General features: G+C 43.2%; 1 protein-coding gene across 1 annotated transcript; it reads left to right on the top strand.

Annotated features, from left to right (window-relative positions):
* The first annotated feature begins 4,888 nt into the window (after positions 1 to 4,888).
* Positions 4,889 to 24,079, top strand: SRD5A2 (steroid 5 alpha-reductase 2). The gene is given in 7 exon segments (XM_065632479.1): positions 4,889 to 4,931; positions 4,934 to 4,954; positions 4,957 to 5,278; positions 20,511 to 20,674; positions 22,165 to 22,266; positions 23,272 to 23,422; positions 24,013 to 24,079. Coding segments are annotated over 7 exon segments (870 nt in total).
* Positions 24,080 to 25,108: the final 1,029 nt, after the last annotated feature.

The raw sequence follows: 25,108 nt of genomic DNA, 5'->3' as shown, positions 1-25,108 counted from the left end.
GGCGTTTCCCATTGTTGGGCCCCACCTTACATCATTCATAACTTTGTCAGCTCTAACCATACAGTCTATGGTTTTCCAGGTTTGGTGCCTGCTCAAAGGGTTATGGAAAAGGTCAGCCACAATTCAACTGTTTCTGAAAAGAAAGTAACTAACCACTCCAAGACATTTTCTTTGAGCTGCTCTAGCACCCTCAGGCTTTGTAGAATTCACATGAAATTTGTCAGGAGGTGGCCTTCCCGTCTGGGACATGCCAAGCAAGAAGTCTTTGAAAATATGTGGTTTACTATGAACAGGAGAAACATGTTAGAATTTATAGCTAATTTCCCAGGAGGTATTGTCTGCAAAGACAATGTCCCAGCTTCTGGTGAACACAGAAACTGCATCTCTGTGGTGTGCAGACTCGGTGCTTTACACCAGACACCAGATGAGGAAGATTCTCTCGTGCTCCTCAAGCTCCCCCTGCTTTTCATTTTGTGATTCTCTGGCTCAGCTTCAATGAGCTAACTCAGTTAAATTGTGTTTCCTCATCTTCTTGTAACATTTAATGGCCAGAGGTTTTAGCACTAACAAGCTAGAACAGGTGGGGCAGTGTGGGTTTAAATGTATCTTCTTTCTCTGCTGAAAGAACAGTATTCTCAGGGATCAGAATATGAAAACCAGACAACACATCAAGAAATGTTACTAGATAAAATAAGATGAATTAAAGGAGAGAACTGGGGTTCAGATTCTGATCTTGTGGCCGATTTATATAGATGCTGTTCAAGAAAATCTGAAGTAAAAGGATTAAAATATTAAGTCTCTCTGTACTGTTTGTGGGCTTTTGTTCGTTGTAGCTTTTGTATTCACCCCAGTAACCATCCGAATACACTATTAAAAATAACTTGCTGCAAAACTCTGTGTGCACTAGTTTAAAGTTAATCCTGCAAGAGATTTATTCCTCCATCTTCGCACATGCTGGAGTAATCTGCCCTGTCTTCCTCAAAACCTGTTCTCACATTTCCACCACTGTCAGGAGTACAAACAACAGCAGCAACTTATTTATTAAATTTCACAAGCCAAGTTAATGCACACTTTTGCAGTTCTAATTGGTTTTTTTTTTACAGTTGCTTGCGCAAGTCACAGAACAGACCTTTAGAAATGTAGCCTTACTAACCACATGTTGTTTGGTTCCTACTCTTTCTTTGCATCAACATCTTTGACTGAAATAAAATGAATAGAATTTTCTCTGTTTTTAAATCCTTTAAATTTTATCTGCTGGATCTAACATGTGATGCGAAGTGACAGTCATGCAGCTTCTTATGTCAGTAAATGACTATTCCTGCTAAGTAGTAAAAGACTACTTCTGACTGAAAGGGACATGTCTATATCAGATTATTAATTCTGTGCTCTTGCAGCATCAAACATTATATAAGTATAGCACAATAGGAAGTGAACCATGAGGAAACGAACAGTTTCTTATTCAGTGCCTTATACATGTGATGTAAAACAAAGTGTCAACAGCAGCTGATGGCTCACAATGTTTCTTCAGTGTAACTACATTCATGTCAGCACTGGAAAGATATTTTTTCAAAATTGCACCAGTGCACATATGACTTCTGGGAGATCTAAGGAACTACCTTACAAAACTGTTCATATTACTAAGGGTTCTCATTCAGAACTTAATCCTGCAGCCCTTCCTAAAGATTACATGTGTGCAACTGCAAGGACTGTACACCTAATGGTACTCTCTACACCAAAGCTCCAGGTCCTTCTGGTAAAAGTGACAGACTTCTTCCTTCCACTGTATGCTGATTCTGGATTAAAGGAGCTCCCTCACGTAACCACTGAAAGGCAGTCAAAGAGAATCACTCTGTTCTCACTCAGATCTACCAGAGAAGGGACATCTTCCATGGGATCAGGGGAGGCACAGGCGTGTCAGAAGGCGGCAGGCTGTGCTCTGGGAATGTGACGCTCCAGTCGTTCTGGGATTCTGCAGTGGGCCCTACTGATTCTTGGTTACCTCTTGAACTCAGGGAAGAGGCCTGCAGTAATACAAAACAACCTTGATTTCCATCTGTAATTTTGTTCTGAAAAGCCTTTTTTTCCAGATGATTCCTATTTGTACCTCTGACATACCTCATTTTGTATCTCCTGTACATTTTGTACAATTCAACTCTTCAGAGAGTTGGATTTTTCTCTTCAAAGATAAAATAAGCCCAGAGTTCTAAAGTTTTATCAGATGTGCAAACAGAGCTTAGACTGTAGGAAAAACCTTCTCCCTTCAAATTCAGCAGGCCTGCAAACACTCTACTGTTGAAGTATCTTTTTCCAAAAAATACTCCCACTGAATTATTTACTGTTGAGACATAAAACAAGCATTCAGAATATCTGTAATTTACTGGAGGAGAAAAAGTCTGAATTAAATGGTCTGTGTTTTGTAGCTTGTTTGTGCTGGCTCAAGATTATTTCATGGCAAGATTCATTACTGTCTGGTGCTCCTTTGGGCTGATGAAATGAACATCCACATATGTACCCATGGGAAAAATAAAGTTTGGTTTGAAGTAAAGTTTTGGTGATCCTATACAAAACACATTCTTTTAGCACCACATCTTGTTACCTTCTCAAAACCTGCTGATGTATACAAAGAATGCTTCTGCAGCACTGTTTTCACCTTTCTCATCACCATCCCCGATGCGGTACTTAGGTGAGAAGAAGGAATTCTCAGGGGAAGATTTGCCCAGCAGTTGAATGTGATGAATAATCATGCAGTCTTTGTCTCCAACAACAAACATAAATGCTGTGGTACTTAACTTAGAGGAGTGTCTGTCCACAGAAATTACCTCAGAGCTTTAACTTATAGAGCAAGAGTGGTATTCAGTTCTTCTGACACATTTGTCTAGACATCTTTTGGAGACAATGGAGAGAAACAGGCTTTTCTATGTTGTAATTCATTTATCTGTTTTATTACCTCTTTGGATGAGATGAATCTCACCTTAAAAGTGCCTCTTTCTCTCCATGGACTGGAAATGGTTTCTACGTGACTAGCTCACTTTTTAAACACTAGAAGAACTCCCACTCCATTTGTCTTCCCCTGTAAATGAGTAGAACTAGGCCCCTTCTGCTTGAATTCAACCAACCAGGATGATCAGCAGGGGACTACGTGGAGCTACCAGTGCTGTGTTTGAGATCACAGCCCCCTCTAGTTCTTATGCTGCGCCTCCTTTATAGTTTTAGTTTGAATCCAAAGCATACTTTTGAAGTGATTCCCACAATCATCCCCAACTGACTACTGAACTTTGATATGCTTCATGAAACAGGCACCTTCCTCCACTGATGGTTCACAGCCAGGAACCGTTTCTCAAACACAGATACCTATGCCACTAGCTTCTCATCACCCGCACTGCTTTATGGCTAGCATACCTGGCACACTTCTGGTCCAGATCAGCTAGCCCTCTTTTATACACAGCTGAGGGATGGCATGTGCCAGAGTCTGTCTCCAGCAGGCAGCTTGGAGGCAGACAGGCATCTTCTCTGGGTGAAGAGTGCTCTGGCACGTGGCTGACAGCCATAATATGCCACACATCTCCAAGGCCAGACCCTTTTTTACTAATGACAATGAACATGACCTTAGCGACTACAACAATCTGCAAAGATAAGAGAGAAATTGTCCATGGCTGAAAGAGCTCCACTCTTCTGTTTTAAGTAACTGCCCCACAGAACAGCCAACATAAAAGAACAAGTGCTAAAGGATAGTCTGTAGCCTGGTGGTTTGGTTGGTCACTGCAGAAAGGGAATCCCCTCAAACAGAAGAGGCAATTGAACTCAAATTTCCTACATCCCAGATTAGCACATTCACCATTCAGACCTTGGATAAAAACCAGCCACTACCTCTGCTCCACAAGAGCATTTTGTGTGGGGTCCAGTCCCTTGAAGAGCTGGGTCCAACTGCTTTCTCAGTGAAGATGCAAAATGACACAAGATGCAACTGTAATTTATGGTCTTGAGGTGATATGCAATGGCCAGAGTTTAATGTTCCATTAGCTCTCCTGCAGTTTGACAATCCTCACCAAGTGAAGATCCCTGAGAAAAGAGGCAAAGAAAAGCCTAGTTCCTGGACTGTAGTTTTAGGCAAAGGGTTGTCAAAACTGCTTCATGTGTTTGAGACTGAAGGGTTTCTGAGCACAGCCCAAAGCTAGCACTTACCTTAGGGTCACCTTCACTAAAACTTCGGGCACGTAGAAAGTTTAAGCATGGTCTGGTTATGCTGAATACGAGCTGGAGTTGTCAGACTGGTAGGTTTTGGACTGGGTTTCCCCAGTCCCACCACCTGCATCTATGTTTGTTAATTTCCCTCTGGCTCTTAGCGTCTCTTGCCTTTACTCTCCAGCTGCATGCGAATGAGCAGCTGTCCCTGCCACCAGAAGGCTGCTGAGCCAGCACATCACAGATCACCAGACAAGCCACGGCGCGGCACATAAGTGACAGCGGCACTGCAGAGCGAGTTATCGTTCCACGGCCTGCAAGCGGCCTCGCGCCCGGTGACCCGGGAGTCCCGCAGCGACCCTGGGTGGCACTGCCAGGCCGCGGGGAGCCGAGCCTTGCAACACCTCCCCGGGGCAGAGCGAAGGGCACGCCGCCGCTCTCCTCTCAGCGGCAGCGCTGCCGCCCCGCCACCCCCGTGCTCCCCCGGGCCTCGGCGGCCGCCCTCGCGCTGGCTGCCAACGGCCGCCAACCGTCGCCCCCCAACCGCCGCCGTCACCCCTGCGCCGCGACGGGGCTGCGGGGTCGAGCCGCGCCGGCCGAGGGAGGGGCCGCAGCGGGCCCCGCGGGGGACAGCTCCCCTCGGGGCGGGCTGGGGCGCCTCGCCCGCGCCGGCAAGAGGGGCTGCGCCCTCTGACGAGCCCGGGCGATGGGAGGCAGCGCGGCGGGGCGGGGTGACCGCCGCGGCTCTAATAAGGCCGGGGCTGGCGCTGGCCGAGGGCTGTTTGCCTCGGTGCCCCCGCCCGCCCCCGAGCATGCAGTGCTTCCCCAGCCTGGTGCTGGCCCTCAGCTCGCTGCTGGGCGCCCTGGCGCTGCTGCAGCTCTCGCTGTACCTCCGGGTGCCGTCCCGCTACGGGAAGCACGAGGAGCGGCTGTGCCGGGCGCGGGGCCGGCTGCCGGCGCGCTGCGCCTGGTTCCTGCAGGAGCTGCCCTCCTTCCTGGTGCCCGCGCTGCTGCTGGCGCTGCGCAGCCCGCCCCGCCTCGAGCCGCTCGGCTGCCGCCTCCTCTGCTGCCTCTTCTGCTGGCACTACTTCTACAGGTACCGCCGCCGGGCACGGCTCCCGCACCCCCGCGGCTCCCCCCGCCCCCGCCGCCCGCCCGCGGCGCCGCCCGGAGCCGCCCCGCCACCGGCCCGAGGCGCCCCGGGGGCGAGCGGCGGCTGCGAAGATCTGCGGCCTCCCCTCGGGAGATAATAAACCGAGGGAAGCTGCGGGAATGGGCGCAGCCGCGGCCGGGTGGGCGGTAGGGCTGGGACAGGTCTTGGATGCAGCATCGCTCCCTTCCCTGTGAGACGAGGTCCTTCGCATGATCGCCAAGAGGAGGGCGCGGGGGCAGCTCATCCACGGCCCCGGCCTTTGCTCCAAACGCAGGGGCCGGTCGGGTCGGCGTCTCTCCCCTGTCCTGGCCGTCGGGGGAAGGAGCAGGTGGTGGCCGGGTACTGGAAGCAGGGGAGAGGATGTATGTTTCGGAATTTTAGCTTTAAAAAAATAGGACGAGGTTTCGCTAAACTAGAGCAAAGTTTTGGATGAAACTAGTCCAGATATTGTGTAAAGGAAACATGCGAAGCGCTTTTGTGGGCAGGAGAAGCGCAGCGCCTGCCGCGAAGGGAGCAGCGCCGGCCACCAAAGCAAGCCGTGGGAACACGCGTGAGGACGGCCCGAGTGCGCACCCACTGCGGCTGTGAGAGAGCGGGGACTGAATGGGCCGCGTTGCTGTGCAGTTAGCACAGGAAAAAATCAAAGTCACTGCAGGCTTTCTGTACTACAACAGAAAAGTTGGCGCTTTATGCTCAATTCGTCATCTCCACTTCACTACCAAAGTACCGATTTACCTTTTTTTCCCCTCCCTCCCGTTTTAGAAACTTCATCATATCAGATGTCAATGAATGCTTTAACTCTAATCAATTCTGTACTCACTAATCAGGAGCTCAAAGAAAAAGCAGAGTTTTGACCCACTGTTGGTGATAACTCTGAATTGACATCTCTCTTGAATTGTGGCCTGGTTCTGCAGTCAGAGGGACTTGGTTCTGGAGTATATCACCAGAATATATCTTCTGACATATTGAGCTCAGTGTGTTTTATCTGCTGTTCCACTTCCATTTTCTATGGAGTTCTTTCATGATGAATTTGGCTTTTAGCTCTCTGTTCATGGAAAAAACTGTTTTTTCACAAATGGCAAGTGCATGTGACAATGTTATGCCATTACATAGTAGAGAGCTATGTAGCTTCTGAGGCAAAACTTTTTCTGACTTGGTTTTTCATTTTTTACCACGATTCCTATTTCTATTTTTTATTTTGCTTCATGGAAATAGAAAACATTAATGTAATAATTGATCATAAATTATTATTTGCAACTCAACCAAAATCAATATGTTGAAAATCCAGCTGTTGTATCTCTACAGACAATTTAGGGATAGAAACTCTAGGCTGTTGTAGATAAATTTAAAACAGAGAATGGTTTAAAGTGCTAAAACACTATGTTAGAGATAAATTTGTTATCACTAACATTGTCTTTGCTGCACTAAGTCCGCTGGAGGACACTAGTGAAATCAACAAGCACCACTAGACAACTGAAATAAATGTTACCCTACTGGTATGCATACATCTTTTGAGCCCCTGGCTTTTTTTTCAACATTACTGCTAGACTTAGACAGAAGCACTGTGTTTTCACAGATTTGCTTTCTCAAATAATTTGGGAGTCTTCTCATCTGTGGCTGGAGTATACTTTTCCCTGGTAAAAATAAAAGCCCTCATTTTAATCAAGTCTGTATAACAGCCGATTTAGTTTCTAATACTGCATGTTACTCCAGTACTATTCTTACAGTGCGCACTTTCTTCTCATGCAACCCATTATGAGATTCTACTGAATCAATTAATATTTGCGATATTGTATTAAATATTAGTGCTCTGTTGTTATGTAAAAGAGCAACAAAAATCGCAAATTAGGAGTTTTTCTGGGTGTCATCTGATGCTATGGGGACAGGCAAGTGCTTTGAGGGATCCTTGGTAAAATGACCAATGGCCACAGGGTTGTGGTTATAGTTAGAGCTTTATTATTACATAAAAATTTTAACAATCAGCGTAGCTTACTGCTATCTATGATTTCTAGTAGATAGCACAGCTTATTGTTACATAGATTTTTTTTAACAATTAGCATAGCTTACAGTTAAATAGAATTTCTAATAATTTGCATAAGTTTCTTGTTATCTAGGATTTTTATTTACCTAGATTTTTAGTCACCTGGACCCTTTGCAGATTGGATCAAATTCTTAATGATCAGCATGTGATACAATAATTGTAATCTAGACTCCGACTTCACCTAAAAGATTGTGAGTTACTCACTCAGTCCTCAGAGGAAGAATATGATATTGGTGGAGGCATCCCTGACCACCGGGGGATCACAGGGTTTGCCATCCAGCAGCAGTTCCTGTCTATGGCCACTCGCAGCTGCTGAATTTTATAGGCAGCATCTCATGTGCTGTTACACCTCCCTGTTCCATAACGTGTGCTGCCATTTCCTGGCAACAGTGCTGGTGGGCAAACGGTCTTATTGCAACGTTGAAAAAGGGGTGGAAAGAAGAGGGATGGTACGTAATCAGCACACTTATGTATTATGGCTGTTTGCCTTATGAAATGGCATTGGTTATGCCAAATTACGAGGGGTTAGGAGCAGGGGGTACTGGTCACGCTGGGTTAGGGCATTTCATCAGCATATAGTATTTGGAAAGAGGTTCAGTACTTTGATATAACAGCCAGACCTTATCTCTATATTTTTCAATGTATTATCTTTACTAGAAATAATCTAACAACTGTTTAAAATACTTTTGTGATTAAACTTGACTGCAAGTGTAATGAGTAAAACATACAATTGATCAGTAATAAAATTACGTTTACTTAATGGATGCAGCCTACTGCAGTTTTTCTGACTTTAAAATTTTGAAGTGAATAAAGCTGTTCCACTGTTAATTATAAATATGTTTTGTTAATCTACTCCTACTTTTAGTGCTGATCATCTGGCGTCTGTATTGAAGCATCCCTTTATGTTTGTGGGAAACAGAGAAAAGCTTTTTCATATATTGTTGCATAATATAGTGACTTATTTCTCTCCACAGGGAAGATTTTATTATTCCTAATTTTGTCTCATCTATTACATCAAATGTGCATGCGGAAGGGAAGTTTTGATTAGAGGTATGCTCAGAAGGACAATAGAGTCCATAAGGGAGAAATATAGATTTTTAAAGGACTGCAATGCTAGCTGTTCTTCCTTCCTATGACCAGCTGTGCTGCCCTGGTAGCTTGTGTTTGAAGCATATATTTCAGACTAACTTGATCTGAAGACCCCAGAAGATGGAGGATCCATCATTTTCTTTGGAGAATCCAATGTTTTCTTTGGTGGTGTAGTCTTCTGAACTCTTTCACTATCACTTAAACAACATATTTTAAATGTCTTGCTTTAATTTGACTAATCTTGATTTCTTCCCACTGGTGCTTGCCATTTCTTGCTCTGTGCTAGTTTAAATTAGCCCTTGGTATCATTTAGTATTTTCTTATCATGATATCGCTTATACAGTAATCGGATCATCTTTCAATTTGCTTGTACAGAGCTGTCAGATCCTCCTGCATCAGTGTGATCCAGATAATATAGGAGCACATGATAATATTTCCTATGAATTGGCTACTGCACATGATACGGTGTTTACACTGGATTTATGGTTTTATGGTGGATTTATGCCAGCTACAGAGGAACAGACATTACCTGATCTGACACAGAGTTGGAGTGGTGCAGACAAATGATACTTCAACCAGCATGAAGCCGGTCAGGATAAAATTCCTTTTAATAAATTTAGGAACGGGTTTAAACCGGCAAAATTAATGTCCTGCTTTTGTCCATGGTTTCAAGTAGCTGCAACTTTTTTTTTTTTTTTTAATCTGAAGTATCCTAAACCAGATTTTTCATGTCACTGCACCACAGCTGAAGGTCCTTAATGCAAGACTTTTTTTCCCCTCAGCCCTCAGATAATTTCTGTGGCTCTTTCCATCTTTTTCCTACATCCTTTGAAAAATGAAGACATCAGTGTTGGATGTAGAATACAATACCAGATTCATAGTAGCATAGCTAGATACAGAATCACCTTCCTGTTCCCCACATGCTACTACTGCACTCACAGACCAGAAGAGTGCTTTTTGTCTTGGAGTGTTTCCAGGCTACTTTGAGCTGGTGTAACCACAATTGTAACAAGGTTACAATGTACCGCTCCTTCGGAATGGTTTGTGTTTGTATGGCTGCATTTCTTTGATTTTAGAGTAACTTTTCTATATGGGCTTAGTACTCAGTAATGCTGTTCTACCCACATTGATGTTCACCACTTGTCTAAAATTTGTGCCGTGTGCCAGCTTTATCAGTGGTAAGTTTGTGTTTATTGTGAGGTCATTGAGGAATATGCAGGAGCATTGTAAGGACCACTCTAATCCTCTTCTGGACACTCCCTGGGTTAATGCCGATGGCTCCCCATTGACAGGACTTTGTAGGACCTCTCTCCTAGCTTGGCAGAGCCCCATGAGCCAGGCCTGGCAGGTGCTGTGCTCCCATCCAGCCCACTGCTGAAAGAGAAGGGAGATGGTAGTCTGAGTACCAACTGCTGGACAAAGAGCCAACCTCCCCTAGCACAGTTTCATACAAAGATTTGCTGCCCGAGAGGATGCAAGAGGGAGGTGGATGGAGCCAGGAGACCTTCCTCCCTTCCAACCATGGCCTAGGAGCAGCAGTCCAGTAGCCTGTGGTGGACTGTGACAGCAGTACGCTCTCCATCTTTCTCTGCCACCACTAGGCAGCAGCCTCTGTCTTCGTGGCAATCACAGGCTAGTGTGTTCCCTGAGGCTTTCATGAAGGGCTGAAGGCAGACTGCTGCTGCTGCTGGAAAGGGAGGGGAGGAATCCCCAGTCCCACTCCCTGCCTCTTCGTCTGCTGCCCTTAGTTAGCCAGCTCTTAATCTCTCCATGTGTACTTTGTTACCACAGCATGGTGGGAATTTAATCAAATCCAAAAGCTTTATGGTGCTAAGGTGAACATCCTGTAAAAATCTGAATTCGTCACATCTGCTTTAGGTAAACTCATAGATTCTTCACTTTCATAAGGCCGGGCCTGTGATGATAGGGCCTTCAAAACTGATGGGGTGGGAATGCAGAGAAAAGGAGGAAGAAAGTGAGAAAAGCACTGAATGCCAAGTCTGCCATCTGTATATGCAATCTCTGAAAGCCTGGCCATGAGCTAAAAATGGTGAATGGCATAAGATGTATGTACAGGAATACTTCTTGTGATAAATTACTTACAAACTATTTTGCTCTGAAATATAGTTTGTTATACAGCCTTTCCTGCTAGAGGGGCTGTGCTGGTTAAGGAATACAGTGAGAATGCCACCTGAAGCCCTCAGGTGGTGAGGAGAAGCCTGTTTGCATCATAGAATACCAGGTTGGAAGGGACGTCAAGGATCACTTGGTCCAACCTTTCTTGGCAAAAGCACGGTCTAGACGAAATGGCTCAGCACTCTGTCTAGCTGAATTTTAGAAGTGTCCAATGTTTGGGAATCCACCACTTGCCTGGGGAGATTATTCCAATGGCTGGTTGTTCTCATTGTGAACAATTTCCATTTTGTGTCGAATCAGAATCTCCTCAGGAGAAGCTTGTACCCATTACCCCTCATCTTTCCCATGTGACTCCTTGTAAAAAGGGAGTCTTCATCTTCTTTGTATCCATCCTTTAAATACTGAAACATGGTGATGAGGTCTCCCCTAAGCCTTCTTTTCTCAAGGCTGAACAACCCCAGTACCCTCAGCCTTTCCTCATATGGCAGCTTCCCAGTCCTCTGATCATCTTTGTGGCCCTTCTCTGGACCTTCTTCACCCTGTCTACACCTTTTTTGTTTAGTGGGGACCAAAACTGAATACAGTATTCCAGATGCAGCCTGGTGAGCACTGAGTAGAGTGGGATAATGACTTGTCTCTGCTGGTGATACCCTTACTAATGCAGCCCAGCATCCTGTTGGCTTACTTTGCTGCAGCAGCACACTGTTCACTCATATTGAGCTTGTTGTCCACCAGATCCCTCAGATCCCTTTCCACCAAGCTGCTCCCCAGCTGGGTAGATTCCAGCCTGTGCTGCATTCCTGGATTATGTTTTCCCACGTGCAAGACCTTACAGCTGTCCTCGTTGAAAATCATAAGATTCTTGTTAGTCCACTCTTCCAGCCTATCCAGATTTTCCTGCAGGGTTGAGCTCCCGTAACAGTTCCCTTACCAACTCATCCTTCACTGACAGTGGGTCTGTGTTTGCATCAACCTGGATTTCTGTTCCCAAGGCCTGGGACCCAACAGTGCTGGTAAAGACAGAGTTGAAGAAAGTGCCTTTTCAGAGTTGTTGGTGACTAATTCACCTCTCCTGTTTAACAGCAGGCTGACATTTTCCTCCTGTTTCTGCTTGGTTTTTATGCACCTGAAGAACTCTTTCTTGTGGTTTTTGACATCTCTGGCCAATTTCAATTCAAGCTGAGCTTTTGCTTTTCTAACTGCATCTCTGCACACCCTGGCAATGTCCTTGTAGTTCTCAATGGGTATTTGTCTGCTTTTTCGTCACTGGTATGCTTCTTTTGTGGTTTTGAGCAGACTCAGCAGCTTGCAGTTAAGCCAAGGGGGTCTCTTGCTCCACCTACTTACCTTACCTGTAAAGGGGATGAACTGGTTTTGTGCTTCCAGGAGAGTGTTCTTGAAAAACTGCCAGCACTCACTAGCTCCTTTATCCTCCATGGAGCCTTCCCATGGAATACCTCCTAACTGAGCTCTAAATGAGCTGAAGTTTGCTTTTCTAAAATCCGAAGCCCTTGTCTTAGTACTAACCTTCAGTGTGCTCAGCAGGATCCCAAATTCCATAATAGTGTGATCTCTGCAGCCAAGGCTGTCACTAACCATGGTATTACAAAGCAGGTTTTCTTGGTTTGTGAGGTATTTTGTGTTGTTTCATAAGGAGTTCTAGTTTTTTGAAACACTAAGTGGATAAACAGAGAGATTAGATTTAGTTTGAAGTATATCTATATATTTCCAAGTGATACTCCCCTTACTAATAGTTAATATAATCAGACCATATAATAACTACCAAATTCAACCCAGACATTATTTTTTTTTCTCCATAGAATAGTTGTTTTATCCTTTTGTCTTAGAAAAATCACCATTGCTAAGCGTCAATAACTAAGGACATTTTCATTATTGGCCTCATTAACAGAGCTGGATTCCGTACTCCAGTTGTGGCCTCATGGGAGCAGAGCAGGGCAGGAGAATCTCCTCCCTTGACCTACTGGTCACACTTCTTTTGGTGCAGCCCAGGACGTGGTTGGCTTTCTGGGCTGCAAGCACACACAATATGAAAATGTAATATGAGTATGGGAGCGCTGTTGGAGACACCTGAAGTAATCTTTCCCCTTTGCATGGTGTTAATAGGAACTTAAATGATACTGTGTCCAGCTGAACTCTGCACTTTATAGAAGACAATGACAAAGTAGAAGCGGCCGAGAGAAAAAGAACTGTGGTCTAGAAATGTGACATGTAGAAAGACTGAAGGACTCAGCATTGTTTAAGCTAGCTAAGAGAAAACCAGTGGAAGACATTATAATGATGTACAACTGTATCAAACTGCAAAGAATAAAGGAGTAAAACATTCTCCTTGTCTACCGGGAACACAGTAAGAAGTAACAGGCCTAAACAGCTGTATAGAAAACGTAGCTTAGACATTAAGGAAGGACAGCAACTGTAACATACTTGCTGAAGGGTTGGAAGAATCTCCATCAATGGCAGTAGTGAAGAACAAGCCAGACGAATGTCCATCAGGAATGGTGTCCACAGTCCTTAGACTGATCATCTTTTCCTCGTTCTATGTATTTTACCTAGCAATTGGAATTCTGGGCTGTTGCAGGCTTGGTCATTACAGAGCATTGGACCTCATGGAAATCTCCCCTGTGCTAATGTCATCTGTACTGGCCAAAACACTAAGAAGAAAATTTAGGGATAATATGTGGCCAGGAACTGTCTGGGAATGGGAACTTGGAGTTATCTTGATGAGAGAGAGGCTCTGACAAGAAGCCAGGGTGCAGGGACAAGAGCTGGAATTAGCTGAGCAAAAAAACTAGTGTGAGCAAAACCTCTTGCTCAGGCTGCAGACTGAACTCAATGCCAGGCTAGCTATGTCGGTTGAAACCCTAACTAAACTTGGTCCAGATTTATACTTGTATGAGGATTAGAGGACTGGACAAGGGTCAACACGACTAGATGGATTGTGGTGATGACAAATGTGCAGATCTCACAGTTCTTCATGCTTACCTCTACTACTTGATGGTATCTAAAGGGCAGCAGTACTCACACATTACGAGAATGTTTGTTGTTTTATCTAAGCAATGGTGTGTCAAAGGCTTGGCCAGCCAGAGCATATATTTCAGCAAGGTATCACACTATTTTATTCTACAGAAATAACCACTTGATATTTATGAGGACAGATCACTTTGTTCCTATTGGCAAACTGTGAGTGTCTGCCAAAAGCATGAAATGTGTGCCAGAGTAACTTTACCAGACACTATGCTATGCACTTCAAAAAGCTCACTGCTCAACTGGAGCAGAGAGTTCAAAGAGTTCACAGAGGCTGAGAGTGTGAGCAGAACAAAAGGATGCATCTCCATGAAAAATGGTACAAAATCTAAGAAAGCACAAATCTGTGCTCTTACAAGTGCACTTAGAGAAATCGTAATTATTTTCTGTAAGTGGTCCTCATGGGGCTGAGAAATGACCAAAGGAAGCCAGACATTTAAAAGCAGCATGACCAGCGGGTTGAGGGAGGTGATTCTTCCCCTCTAGTCCACTCTTGTGAGACCCCACCTGGAGTACTGCATTCAGCTCTTGGGCCTCCGACATAAGAAGGACATGGACCTGTTGGAACAAGTCCAGCAGAGGGCTATTTGTCTTTTAAGAGAAAAGGTCCATCATGCCATATATCCTGGACTCCAAGATCCTGGCTGTATAGTGTCAGAGGACTAACTGTAGGTCTATATGGGATGGTACTGATTTCAACAGGAGGAAATATTGCCTTTGCTTTGTTAGCTTCACTTTACCTTCCTTGGCTATGAAAGAGCAGAATATTTTAAAAACAAATCCCTGTCTTTCCAATGAATTTGCCTAGCTTGGCAGGTGATGGTGAGAAAGATATTAAACATCTGGTTCTAGGCTCTTGCTTCAGTTGTCTTTGGTTATGGGCATTCAATAAATTTTTCCCAATGTTTCATTCAGCTCTCATTCAGATCTCCTTTCCACATTACAAACAAAAAGGAAGAAATAAGTGGTTAGCTAATAGCAAATATAAATAAAATAATATTTTGTAATTAACGGTATTTAAAACCTATTTGGTGTTTGTATACCAACAGGTAAACATTCGAGAAACAAACATACCAATATAAATGTTTCCTAAGTGTAACTTGCTGATGGATTGTGACTTGCCAATGCAGTTTGTTAATGCACCAAATCCAACAATTCCATTCTTGATTTCCCTTTACAAAACACATAATATTTCAAGTATAGGGCTTTGTTCCTATACCTGCGAAAGCCAGTAGAAAAGATAAATGTTTTTCATGATTCAATGCCTTTTTTACCAGTGACAAGGAAGAATTCTCCTTTGTTGGTTCTAATTGGATGCTGGTAATCACTGGGAGATACCAGATTTTTCCAGTGAGAGTTTCAGAATAATGGAAGAACAACAAGAGGACCAAGGAAATAATTTATAAACAAACTTGCAAACCACTTTTGAAACCTGCCTGCTGTTGCTTTGCCTTGGAGTTGAGCCTGCACAGTTCTTCTTTACTAATTAAAACCAAATTCCTTTTCTTAGGTCCTGTTCCTTTCCTTTTCCTTCTTTCTTTTTTTTTTTTTCCCCCCCAGCCACTTGTATTTTATTAAGTATAGCACATCTACTGATTCCTGTATTCAATGTGAAGAGGATTCAGTTTCATCCCTAAAATGTATTTATCCTTCTTACTTTGCTGTGTAGCATACCTAAAATTTGTAACAACCAATGAGGCACTACTGACAAGTGGTAGATACTCAGAATGACTGACTTTAGGTGTTTATAGTGTTGGGACTAAGCATTATGTAGCTCAGATTCCTGAAATTTGTCCAAGGTCAAATGCATCATGGCTTTTTACCTTTTTTTTTTTTTGGTTGTTGTTTCTTCGTTGTTTGTTTGTTGTTGGTTGTTTGTTTGTTTCAGCAATTTTTGCCAGTAATACAGAAGCAGCACTTTATTTTCAGCCATTCACATCAGATACACGTGCTTTTGCAAATGTTTGTAGATTTTTTCCTATAACGCCACTTTATTCAAATGCGGTTGTAAGCAATTGAGCTTTTCTGATCCAGCACCAAGGATTCAACTTGAAATCTGTATTTAACTGTGTGGCCAGAAGTCAAGTGCAGTTGCTGATTCCCTTTGACTGTCAGTCTTTGATGGAGTTGGCTTTGGCAAGTGCTGCCATCCACAGTGTCAGCCTTCCTGGGATAGCAAGTATCACTCTTGAGCTTCACTTGTAAATGCTGGTATTAAGCAATTGCTTATCTGTTCTAGGGAGTTTGTAATTTTTAACTTGTTCAGTTTGTGTGTAATGTTGTTAGATGAGTCGTGAGACATTATGAAACCCTGAAGTTACCATACTGGATTAGGGCAGAGGTTCTTCACAGCCAGTCCTCTATCTTGGCAGAAGTCAGTATTGGATCAGTCAAAAGGAAGTGCAGTACATGGTGGTTTGTTGCCCAGGGCAGCGGCTATCTTCTGCCTCAACCGGAATATGATTTATCCCCTGAAATATGAAAGTGAATATGCATCCCAAACCTTTAGACTTTTTCTTCTCTTTATTAAAGGACCTGTGTGTGTCTGTAACCTGTGGTTATCCTCCTTCTTCTCCCAGTCCTACTGAGTTCTTTATTTCAATGTTCTTTCAATATTACCTTTAAAAGACATTTCTCTTCCTTGCATTCAAACTACCTCATTTCAGTATCATGAAAACTCGTGGTCACAGCTGTTCAGCTCTCCCAAATTAATTATTTTCTAATATTATATGTTATTTTTTAACTCTAGTATGTTTGTTCTTATTAACCTCCAGTCCAAATTCAGCAGCCCCAATGGTTCAGTATGACAGTCTCTTCCACACCTATTCTTATTTTTCCGCTGAATCCTTCTGCATTTCTACTGTCTTTGCCTTAAATCAATGCTGCCCAGACTTTCTGTTCTCCATTGCCCTTCTTCTCAAGAGCTCCCCAAACCCAAGCATGATGACATCTGTCTCAGGGTTTCCTCAGTCCTTCTCCCACCCCTTGATCAGATGTGTGCCTGCGTCTCTTGACCAGGAAAGATGAGCCTGCTCCTGCCAGAAGTCTTCATCCAACCGTGAACCTGCTACTAAGAGACCACAAAGAAATAGTGTCTCTACGAACAGGCTTCAGATTGGATGAATTTCATAAGTTGGCCACAAACAGCGCAAGGATTGTAAATTGAGCAATTTTTTTAGACAGAATAATTGGAAATGAACCTGACATTACAGGTTTACTATTGTTTTATACAGCTGAATTGGAAGCTTTTCAGTAATATGTATATCTTTCTTGTTCCTTAAAGTATAGTCATCAAAAGTTTGTCCAAAGATCTTTGGAGGAACATGGAAACAGGATGTTTTGCATGAGGCTTGGAAAGGAGACCTAATTCCAACTTCATGTTAGTCATAACTAGATCTGTAAATCTACATGATTAAAATAAAAAGGGAGTCTTCTTGCTCCCATCACATCCACTGGACAATGATTTAAGATGAGTTTACAAACTGGGCCTTGGACCAGGAAGTAATTACAGTTATCTGATGGTTTCACGCAGTCCCTCTCTTCTGGAGGCTGGTCAGAGTCACAGGGGCTGGGCCAGGGCATTCAGACAGTGCCCCAGCATGGGTAGAACAAGCCGGGCTATGGCCAGCACCTGCCTTTGAAGGGAAAGGCACCACATCAGCCTTGCCCACCTTTGCGACATCTCCGATTCCTGGCCCCTAGTTCATTCCAGTTAGAGCCAGGAGAGGGCTCGGTGGCTGGATGGGCAGATACAGGAGTGGGCTGGTCACTCACATGGTGGGAGGGAGCCAGCTGCCCCCCCCCCGGTTTCTTAGCTGACAGCCTTGAGCCCTTGACCCAGCTGCCCTGGGTGTAAAACACCTCATAGGCGCTAGAAACACCTCAAGTTTCCAGACTGGAAGATGTGAGTTGCTATTGTCTGACCTACTGCATCTGGGCCCTGGAGAGGAGAAGACACAACAGCAGCATAAACATCTCCAATTAACAAGCTGTTGGAGGAGGACTGAGAACCCACTCTTAGTCGATTACGGTAACATTTGTGAAAAGATTTCCACCTTCTGTGGAAAGAAGACCAAACCTACAGTTTCCCCCATTTGGGTGAGGAACTCTGGAGTTTTCAAGGAGCTGGACTAATATTTCTAAGACAAAATTTGATGCAATGTCAAATGATTTTCTCTTCAAAACCTGTTATTCTGGAAAATAAATCATGCAGAAGAAGATGAATAATTTATTATTGACTCATTTAAAAATAAGCTGTTGGCAATGGCTTAGTCAGATGCAGTGCCTTGGGCCAGTAAAGATAGTAAAGGAATAAAGGATTAGTCATCAATACTGCACTGAAAGAAAAAGGTCAAATTTGTCACTGGTCTAAATTCAAAAGGCCAGTTTTTGTTCTGTTGCTCTAAAATGATGGCCTTCGGTACCCCTTTGATTTTCGCAGAGCAAAATAACTCCAGCAGAGATACAGACTCTTCCGTGGAGTATTTAAACCTATTAAATGTCTCTGCTTTATCTCCATTGCTTTTTCAAAATCCATCAGGAATAGTTTGTGAACCCTCAAGCAGCTATGTAGTACAAACCAACAAGTGCTGTATTAAAACAAAGACTTAGGGCATTGTTCAGATACAGAGAACTGAATCTGGCCTCTGGATTTACAGACCCGAGCAGATTTCCTCAGAGAAGTTGCTCTGCAACAAAGGTTCTTGGATGAAATCCTTACTTGGATTTTCAAAACTGCTATGAGGCAGGATTTCAGTGATGCCAGGATTTCACTCCCTCAACAAAAAAAAGCTGATGCCTCCTGGCTCCCCTGTGACTGTGCTTTGCATGCAGGTTCTTTCTGTCCTGCATCCGCAGTATCCATGGTAGATAGGTCGCTGATTTTTGCGCTCTTGTTACTGCAGGATGTCACCTTTCAATGGCATATAACCTTTATCCTGTAATAGCAGCATCGGGAAGCACCATGGCAACAATCAACTTTGCTGGGAGCTGAGAAAGGCCATCTTGTGCTAGAAACTTCTATTTGCATCAGCTGTAAAAATTAAGAGACTCACAAACATAACTCGTTTTGACAAAGGATAAAGCCGGGCAAGTCCCACTCCTATCTGCTGTATAAATCTTCTGAACTCACTTTGTGTGTTTGATATCATTCTCTTTTCTACATGATTTGCTCTCTCCAGGTTTCCATTGTAATTTCCCCACTTTTTCTCATAGCTGTTCAGGCCCAATTTGTCAATACAACTTCAACAGGCAGGTCGGATTGCTAAAACTGGCCTTGCCTACTTGTAACTCCAGCCTCCCATTCCTGAAAGGCAAAACCAATAATTATTTACTTTATCACTTTACTCCAGTGAGCTTTCCTTTCCATACTGTAATAAATAGGACAAATGTAATACCACTGTCTGAAAAATATTTTCCATACCTCTTAGTTTTCACTATAGAAGTATTTAGCACTTTTCATCACAACTGTCTTAACTGCTGGAAATCTGTCTTGCCTTCCTTTGGAAAGCAGTTAATAAATTAACATGTTGTTGCTTGTACTCTGCTTACTCACTTTCAGACATGCTCAGCATGATTTAATCTAGATTTATAATGTTATGACATTTTATGCCTCAGCTTGTTTTAATTGGTATTGGCAAAATGGGATGTGGATAACTTTTCAACAATGTTTATATACTGGTGTGATGAGCGCCATCCAAAGCTCAAGAGGGCAAAAGAAAGAAATTAAGAGTGTAGATTTTACCACATACAGAACTTAATTGGCCAGGTAAAAAAATACCTAACAAATATGAATATAAATTTTCCATTTCACTCTCCCAAGGATGATATGGATCGTCCAAAGTGTCAAGAGGGGTAAGCCCACCTGAATGAAAGTTATATGAACATTAAAAATAGACAAGCACAAATTATTTGCTTCTACACATGTTAACGCTAGTGTTACCACAACTTTTGCCTAAGGAAGCCCTAGGTGCTGGAGCTACACGGAAACCTTGGTGTTTAGCATATTAAACTTAGGGTTTTAGCTCTTCTTATTTTAAAGAAAACCTTGAAAGCATGCAGGAGAGGCAGGAACTGGAGGCAAAGCAGCTCCCCTCAAGCAGCCAACAGCATTGCTGTGCCTCTGCATCAAAGCATCTGAGCAGAGCAGGACAGAGCTGTTGTTTGTTGGAGGTGAGCAGAGGTCTCTAAGTGGGGCAGGAGAGGCTGGGGAAGGGGTTTACAGCCTGGGCTGTACACCGCAGGGGACGAGAGGGACACAGAGGTCTCAACACTGCCTTCAACTCCATCTGCCACCATGTACTAAAGCCCTCAGGGATCAGTCCTAGCAGTGGGATCATGATTGTCTTCTCCATAACAAAGCTCCTCCACAGTGTGGCATATTAACACTCATTTGGGGAATCAATATCGATACTGGTACTGCCCCTCACTGCTTTGGTTTGAACATCAGTGTGCCCATGTGGCTCCACAGCATCCTTTGCTTGGCCCTCTGCAGCATGACAGCAAGGTCTTAAACTGAAAACACTGTTCGTGGGCACAAGTTCCTCATTTTACCCACAAGGGAGAAGGAAGGCAGAGAGACGTTCCCAAGGCAGGAGCAATTCTGGATGAAATTTCTAGCTTCCCACCTTGTGTGCAGTCCTGAAGGACCAGAAAATATGGCTATCTGCAGTATTTCTTGATCCCATTAGTTGCTGAACTCATTTTTTTGCAGTTCTTTTCCATTTTTTTATCTTTATTGACCTTTTAAATATTTTCGTGTTTTGTTAAAGGTTTTGGCTTTTTTTTTCTTTTTTCCTACAGCAAAGAAATTGCAAATACAATGTTATAATGAGTAATGTGCTGACTTTATTTTCTTATCTACCTTAGGACATTTATTTACCCTTTCTTCACTAGAGGCAGACCTTTCCCACTGCAATTGCTTTTCTTTGGCACGTTATTCTGTATCTATAATGGCTTCCTCCAGGGGTACTACCTGATTTACTGCGCTGAATATCCAAACGATTGGTGCACCGACATCAGATTTACATCAGGTAATTACAGCTGCAGTATTCCCAAGATCTAATCTCCAAGCAATTTGTTAGCATTTTGAATTACATCCTAATCTTCGCTGAACATGTAAGTTAAATCAGTTGTGATAGAAATCAGCATAAAACCTGCCTGCTGGCCCAGATAAAACACATAAATGTGCAGTGATTTTTTTTTTTCCAGCCACCTTTGAAGGCATACAATGTTATGTGTTAGTCTCAAATCACCAGCCTTGTTTTACTGACACCACTCCAGAGCCTCCCACTGCTACAGATGGTGGAGATGCAATCTCAGGCTTCAGCTGAATGGGGATGCGCCCTTGCTCAGCCAGAAGTGTCCACCCAGCAGTCACCATGTGCAGATGCAAACTGTGGTCTTCTCTTCCCTGCCAGGGCTCTTTGCACTTGATGCAGCTATTCCAACTGTGAGATAGAAAAGAAGGGCAAAGCCACAGCATAAATGAGGCTTTAGAGACAAAGGGCTCTCTTTTCTCATGTAAGGCACGTGGGAAGATTAGAGATCATGCATAGTCTGGTTGTATGTTAATATGGTTCCTTTATATTCTGTAACTTAATAGCCTAGCTGAATTTCACCCTGTAAATCTCTGAGAGAATAACGGAGCAAGAGCAGCTAGGTGGCATTACACATTATGTGCTGCAAAGAGGATGTTTTTTAAATGCACATATAGAAATAAGGATTAACGTGGAGGTCTGAGGAAATGTTTTGGATACGACAGGCATAAAATAACCAAGGTACTTTCTATATGCTGTTTCAGACTGTGGATGCATGTTCAGTCTTTTCAAACAGCATCACCTATTAAAAATCCTGGACAATGTTTAGTAAGAGCTCCCATACCCAACAAAGAAAACACCACATCACATAACTTGCATGATAAATAAAATATATATTTAATTTTTTTAAAAAGCAAATCAGCATTACCAGTACTTGAAATATTAAATAAAAGCAAACTGTATGTTATGCCTTTACAGACTCTTATCAACTTTCTGTTGCTGCTGGAAGTGTTGAGGTTTTATCAGCACTTAGTCTTTCCTACACTTTGTAGCACACACCACCTCTACTTCTTTCCTTTCTTCCCAATCACTGTCAGAGACAGTTTTCTCAGTGTCTAATGTGGCATGAAATGTAGGGCATGTCACTTGCAGAGTTTCTCAGTCAAGTGCCTCTAGTTTTTCAGCTAAATGGAGTATGGTCAATGAAACATTCTGGCCAGAAGCTGTCAGGAACCTTCAGCGAGTCATGGCTTCATGTGCGCACCCATAGCTCTGCCCAGGTAGCCTCGCTGGCAGTCGACCACACTGCCCTGAGGTGTGGGTTCCCTTCCTGGCTCCAGCAATGTGCTGGAGAAGTTTGTGTTGTCTCTGCTCCTTTTTCCCCAGTTGTAAATGAGAGTCATGGTACTTGCCTACAGTTCAGTAGTTGCTCTGCAGGAACGTCCACAGCTGCTGTCTTTCTAATCTAATTGTTTGTTTCTTAGGCCTCCTCTTATTTCTGCTGGGAATGGGAATCAACATTCACAGTGATCTCCTCCTGCGCCAGCTGAGGAAACCCGGAGAAGTCACTTACAAGATTCCTCAAGGTATATTCTTATCCCCCACCTCCTTGGAGAAAGCAGGTCAGCAGGACAGACAATGTTTTCTGACTGAATTCACAGCAAAGCAACAATAATAGCAGTGACACCAGTACTGGCCAGGTACTCCATTCAGGTGCCCCTCTGAGCTGGAAGGACCAGCGTCAGCTGGCTGCAGACAGTTCATGAGAAGCAACAAGAGTATCTGGAAAACATGAGCTGTGAGGAGAGGTTTTAGGATTTTAGCCTTGTAAAAGTCAGCTGCAAAGAAGGAAATATTCTCCTCCGTGCCCAGGAAGAAGTAGTCATGGACTTTTTACACTGCAAAAGGGAGACTCAAAGTGTATACTTTAGGAGAAAAAAATAACACCAAGGATGTAAGGTGCAGAATTTCATTTCCATCTCCTTCAAGGTGGGGCTTGATGAGGAAGTATGGCTGTGGGCCAGACCGGTGAACTGGGTAATGTCTATCTCTGTAGAGCAATATGGATGAGGATCCAGGAGGTTCCTGGTTTTGATGTTGACTCCTGCTGGCTTGTTACACATGGCGACAACTCTTCCCTAGATTTTCTCACCTCCAATAATTACCTGCCTCTTGTAGATGTTGTGATTAGCTAAGATGTAAAACTGAAATCCAGATTTTGCATACCCCAAAGGCAATGGAGTTGTAAAATATTTTTTAGGCCCTGAAGAGAATTGACTAATGTTAATAATTTCATTTAAATCTAATAATGGACTTTCTTAAGCCCTTTCCCAAATGAAAATAAGTGTTTGTGAAAGTGCTGGAAGTCTCTGGGTTAGAAACACCTTTGATCGTTGTATTTGTACAAGAGTCTTGTATTATACAAGATCCTTCTTTGGCATGGCTCCACTGGCCTCAGGGCAGTAGGTTTAGGTTGCTGTTATGGGCTCTAAATAAGAAAGGTAGCATATTCTGCTGCTGACTCTACGGGAAAGAACTTTCCACGTGCATGAGATGACTGTAAAAGTTACATATTTTGTCTGTTGATGCAGGAGGACTGTTCACCTATGTTTCTGGAGCCAACTACTTTGGAGAAATTGTGGAATGGTTTGGTTTTGCCATAGCAACCTGGTCGTTACCAGCCTTTGCCTTTGCCTTTTTTACTCTTTGCTGCATCGGGCCACGTGCTTATCACCATCACAGGTATCAAACTGTTTCTCACCGTATGCTGCTTTTTGCTCTTGGAGTGCAGTTTGCAAAATATCAGGGAGGGGCAGAGGAGCAGGGCCAGGATTCAAGATAAGATTGAAATTTAATACCATGTACAAGAAGTGTATCAGCTTATTTGTGACTGGGTGAATGTAAAGCAGTCGTCTGGAGCCCCTGTTGAGTCAAGTGAGCCTGACAGTCGTTTAATCTGACATGAGTTACATCACTGCTTCCGCCATGTTAAAGCCTCTTTTTACTGAGTCTTGTATAATAAATGTGAACCTTTCCTAGGGGTTCCCTTGCAACCTCTGCAGGGCTCTGGAGTACATATGGTCCCTTGCTCTGAATTCCTAAAGTTTCTCCTTTAGGTCTGTCAGAACCTTAACAGTATTATCACTTTTTGCTTAATCAAATAACCTGGTGTAAATAGTTTTGAAATGCCTTTTTTTTTTGCAGAGTAACACACCAAGGTTACAAAGCAAGGCAGTTTGGAGGAGTTGTAAGGTTCCTCAGCTGAGCTGTATTGAAACTGTGCGGTTTGCTTGTGTGTATGCAGGTTCACTCTCTTGCTTATTTTCTTTCAGGTACTATCTCAAGACATTTACGGACTATCCAAAATCAAGGAAAGCCTTGATTCCCTTTGTTTTTTAATGACTGAAATATGGACTCTGTGTTCTGTTTTTATAGGGCTTTTTTCAATTCCTAGTTTTAATGTTAAGTCTGAGTATAATTAATTGTACAAATATAACCTGGGGTTGTAACAGACAAGAAGGTAATTTGGAACTGAAGTTCTTATTTTTAATTACAGAGGAAATTGCAGATAGTTGTGGGCAAATGGCCTCCCCAAACAACATGTTTGCTTGTCAGTGGAGTTCTCTCTATGGAAAATGGATATATAACTACACTGACATCTAAGAAAAAGCATTGGCTAAAAACTGGTGCAAAAATAAAGTAGAAAGTAAGCCCGTGACTGCAGAGAAAGTCTTCAGCAGCCACGCCAATTTATAGCACTTCTGCAGCTGCTTCTTCCTGCCTCCACGCCAGAGCACACGTGCCCTCGCCCTGCCGGCACTGCCTGAGGTGTTGCCACGCTTCAGAGGGGAGTAGAGGTCTCCTTTGCCAGGAAAATAACTCAGCCCATTATTTTTCATCTAAAAGCCAGCTTAGCTCCTGGAACCATAATGCAACAAGGAGATACTTGTGCTGGCACAAGGCTGGGAGCAGTGTGCCATAGCACAGACGTGATGCGAAGTATGTGGGGATGGAAGGATCTTAGGCTGACACTCATAAGCAGTGTCTGTGTTTCTTCGTTAAGCAATACTCTGCCCACTGGCAGATGATTAATCTTCAGCCATCAGAGTTTTTGTGGTTTGTTTTTTTTTTTTTAAATGTACTTTGTTAAAGCAATTGCAGCTCCATCAGGATATTTTTCTCTTGCAAATCCAGAGTTCTTTTCAGAATAAAAATTTGTCCACTCAAAACCACTCAACTGTTATTCATTAAAAGTCTTGAGATGGTAATGTATGACAAAAATTGCAACAAATAAAAAGCTCTGTGTTGAAGAAAATGTTCTCCAACACTGACAGTATGTTTTGTCTATGGAGAACATTGTCAGATACTCAAATTAGGAAATGATACAAAGATATTATTGAATTTTCACAAAAACACAGGATATATCTT

The sequence above is a fragment of the Caloenas nicobarica genome, chromosome 3 (genome assembly GCF_036013445.1).
Source record: "Caloenas nicobarica isolate bCalNic1 chromosome 3, bCalNic1.hap1, whole genome shotgun sequence".
NCBI classification, from domain to species: domain Eukaryota; kingdom Metazoa; phylum Chordata; class Aves; order Columbiformes; family Columbidae; genus Caloenas; species Caloenas nicobarica.
Note: the sequence above shows the minus strand (reverse complement) of the source record. Positions and strands in the feature narration are given on the sequence as shown.